Source organism: Apostichopus japonicus, chromosome 9, assembly GCF_037975245.1.
Source record: "Apostichopus japonicus isolate 1M-3 chromosome 9, ASM3797524v1, whole genome shotgun sequence".
In the NCBI taxonomy this organism is placed as follows: domain Eukaryota; kingdom Metazoa; phylum Echinodermata; class Holothuroidea; order Aspidochirotida; family Stichopodidae; genus Apostichopus; species Apostichopus japonicus.
The window spans coordinates 30,032,258-30,035,802 of NC_092569.1; the positions used below are offsets into that span (position 1 = coordinate 30,032,258).

At 34.7% G+C, this 3,545-nt stretch overlaps 1 protein-coding gene across 1 annotated transcript; it reads right to left on the reverse strand.

The window, feature by feature from the left end:
• Nucleotides 1-492: 492 nt before the first annotated feature.
• Nucleotides 493-2,491, reverse strand: LOC139972938 (fibrinogen-like protein A). The gene is made up of 4 exons (XM_071979256.1): nucleotides 2,473-2,491; nucleotides 1,715-1,887; nucleotides 1,074-1,338; nucleotides 493-524 (listed from the first exon to the last, which is right to left on the reverse strand). The coding sequence occupies exons 1-4, from the start codon at nucleotides 2,489-2,491 to the stop codon at nucleotides 493-495; spliced, it is 489 nt and encodes a 162-aa protein (XP_071835357.1).
• Nucleotides 2,492-3,545: the final 1,054 nt, after the last annotated feature.

The window sequence follows — 3,545 nt, forward strand, 5'->3', positions numbered from 1 at the left end:
TCTTTTGTCAGCAACGAAACAGTTGCATTGGTTGAGAGGGATGCATTCTTCTTGCTGTCTCAGATATTCACCGACGCAAACACATTGCTCTGATTCTGTGCGAGATGTAGCCAAGATGCAAGTATCGGGGTCATCACAAGTCCTCTCACAGGTCTCATTGCTAAATATCTCATTAGCTGGACACCATTCAGGGATTGTTGCTAGAGAACAGGAAAAAAAGAGAAAAGAAAAAAACTTAAATAATAGTAACCTGATACAGCCACGGCAAATAGGACATGTGTGGCATAGCATAGTTTGTTATCATTAAATACGTGATTGTCAGAATGTTAAAGGAAAGAAACATACATTCAGACGCTGCTCGAATAAATGTAGAACATTTTAAATAGTTAGTGGCCGTTCCTTAGTCACATTAATGTTAATATTTATTCCATATAACGAGATAAAATACTATAATTTGTTGTGCAATTCGTCTGAAACCAGGTAGTCATGCCTTCAGAGTTCTCTCGGTGTGAGTGTCCTGATTTCTGACGACAATGATAATTAATACAACATCAAATTTCTGTTCGTTGGTTGTTCTGATCAAACTGGGAGACGTACCTGGTGTAAGTGTAACTTACTGTTGTACAAATGTTAGGTACAGTTCCTTGTTCAGAGCCATGGTCGGTGTTGTACGAAGCAGTCTTGTAGTGAGTGCGTAATCACACTGTAGCTAATAGAGGCATTTTGGAAGTCTAGTATGGATACTAATGTAAGATTAAGTATTTGAACTCTCACTAAAAGCTTGTTCTCGCACTCATATTCATATCATGTTGTAATTGCTAAGATATGTATTGTAGCGCCGTTGTACTCGCTGATAGCCTATACTATATGTATACTCGTACACTATATATATTGTAGCAGTTTCTTCAAAACATATTTGACATGTAATTTACTTGCAAAATATCCCTTCGTTTTCAGAATAAACCTTTCATTTTCTGCACGTTTACGTTTCTCATTTAATAAGTGATTACGATTTGTTTGAATATTTTGGCTGTATAGTTAATAATAATAATAATAATGTAAAAGGCACTTACCATCTGATCTTTCGAATGTACCTAAACTAGAGATATAATAATCCCCCCATTCATCTGAGATACGAAACTCGTCGTATGTTACATAGTAAGTTTCTCCAGCAACGTTCTCAAAGTCCATCCTCAGTTGGTACCGCTTTTGATTTGTTAAGTAGGCAATGTTCTCATTTCCGATCCAAAACGCACTCCCTAGAAAGCCAAAGCCATTTCTGAAGTCTTTCCAACTTCTATAAAAATTTACAGAATCCGATCTTCGTCGCTGTAATACCTTCAACGAATACCGAAGAAGTTAAGCGTTAAGTGGGACGTGATTGAATAATTATTATTCGTTCCCTACTGCAATGCGATTTGTTGCTAACAACTACACAGAAATTAGAACTTATATTTCTAACCACAGTTTGTAGTTTTAGCTAAAGGTCTTCATTTTCCTTAAAAAGAAGAACTACAGTGTACCTAAGTACAGCCTTGTTCTTAAATTTCACAATATTGAAAAAAATTGATTCAAACTTTCGTTTCGATAAAAATATCAAGATTATTTCTAGAATAACGACTTTGTATTTCATTGCTATATATTGCTGTAATCAAAATTGAAGTAATTTTTTACAAAACTTGTTGAAAATGAGACATCAAGTAATCATCCCTACCGTCCATCCACCAGTATCAAGATCATTATCACAGTAAGCCTCAAATGGTTCCGGATAGCCATCTGGTTTAATAAGATACACTCCAGATGTATTTTGGGTAGAGGAACATGCATTCGATACTTCTTTGCAGTCTCTCGGATACGCAGGTTGTTGAAAGCCAAAGTATAAAGACCCTGGATGGAAAGTAAAAACAAATTTAAAATTTTATTGTGACTGAAAAATAATTTCATCTAACGAAAATATGGCCTAAGATGTTTTATCTTTAATTTCCACTCTTCATCCAGGGGTTAAATGGGAACATGTGAGGTAACTTTTCATTGGGCGCAGTATATAGCTGCAGCTGTTTGGAGGGACTCTCTCTGGGACGTGTTATTATTGAACAGGGGTAATATAACGTCTGTAAAGCGCATTGAAACATATCGCTGTTAAAAAGAGCTAAATGAATCAAATATTATTTTTTTTTATTAATATAAGATTCTGGGCCAGTTGTAAGTAAACCGGTTTCGTTACGAAGTGAGTTAAGGCAATACATCAGTTTAAATACCAACTATTACCCAACTACCATTCAGTCGAAGATATCGCGACTAAAATTAAATGAGATAAACGTTATTGAATTCTCAGATGTAACTTATATTTGATATTTGATATCTGATAGTTTTCAGCCTGCAATGGAAATTCAGAGACTAAGTAACTTGAATTTCTGTTTTACCAAGCTTCCGTAGTTATCAATCATATCCAAGTGAGATCAAAAGACTCACGGAAACAGGCAAATCCCATTCGTTTACCATACCTGAGAAAATATCGATGTGGCACGTAGGATATGAAAAGATCAAAAGGAAACTACTCAGAGGAAATCAACCTCGAAATAGATATTCGGAAATAGTGACAGGATTGAAAAATAAAACGTCAAGAGCAATCACTAAAAAGCTAACATTTCCAACCACCCAAGTTGTCCAACTGAGGTATCATGGTTTATAATACATAAGTGATGTTACTTACAGAGGTTACTTCTTATTATAAGATAAATAAAATAAGATAAAAAAAAAACCAACCTGAAGAAATTTCCTCGGCACTGACGATTATCTGTGTAAAAAAAAAGACATTTACTGAATACATTACAAGACATATAGAGTATTGCAGCCAACACGAAGCAGGTTCAGATTAAATCAAATGTTAATAAAACCAGTTTTAGGGAAAGATTGACCTTTTCGCAAACTAGTCCAAAGTATGTTAGTTTAAAAGAGTAAAGTCGATTTAAACTTTGGTAAATTCTCTGGATCTCCACTTTTAATAATGTTTTTCTTTCGTCTATATTCCATATCTGTTTCACAGGTCAATGATCACTTATAGAGTACAACTTTCTTCCAGGAAACATTATATTATTGTTTTTTTTCTTCTGGTTTTACAGCTATACTCTATCGTATGATACGTAATTTCACGTTAGGAACAAAGGCAATATATGGCTGCTTCCTTAAACAGCTTTGTTGCCTAATGCAGACAGATGTTCTTTGTTCAAGTTATATTTTGACATTAGAACATTTCAGACATGAGTTGTAACGCATTTGTGTTTCACAGTCCACAATTAGACGTAGGGATCATTTACATCGTCCCAGCTATTCCTGTTTGACTAAGATTACCGTGTATTGATACTTACGTGCACAATGAGCTTTAAAATGTGTCATTTTTCTTGTAAGGTAAGTTCATAGTCATGTATTAATGTATCTTACTAAATAAACAATTGTAGCAGCGCTGCACAAGCTCAGTTAAGCTTCTATTTGAAATCATTGTTTCTAGTGTTGTGCCGGTATCGCCAATATCGAATTTGGTAGAT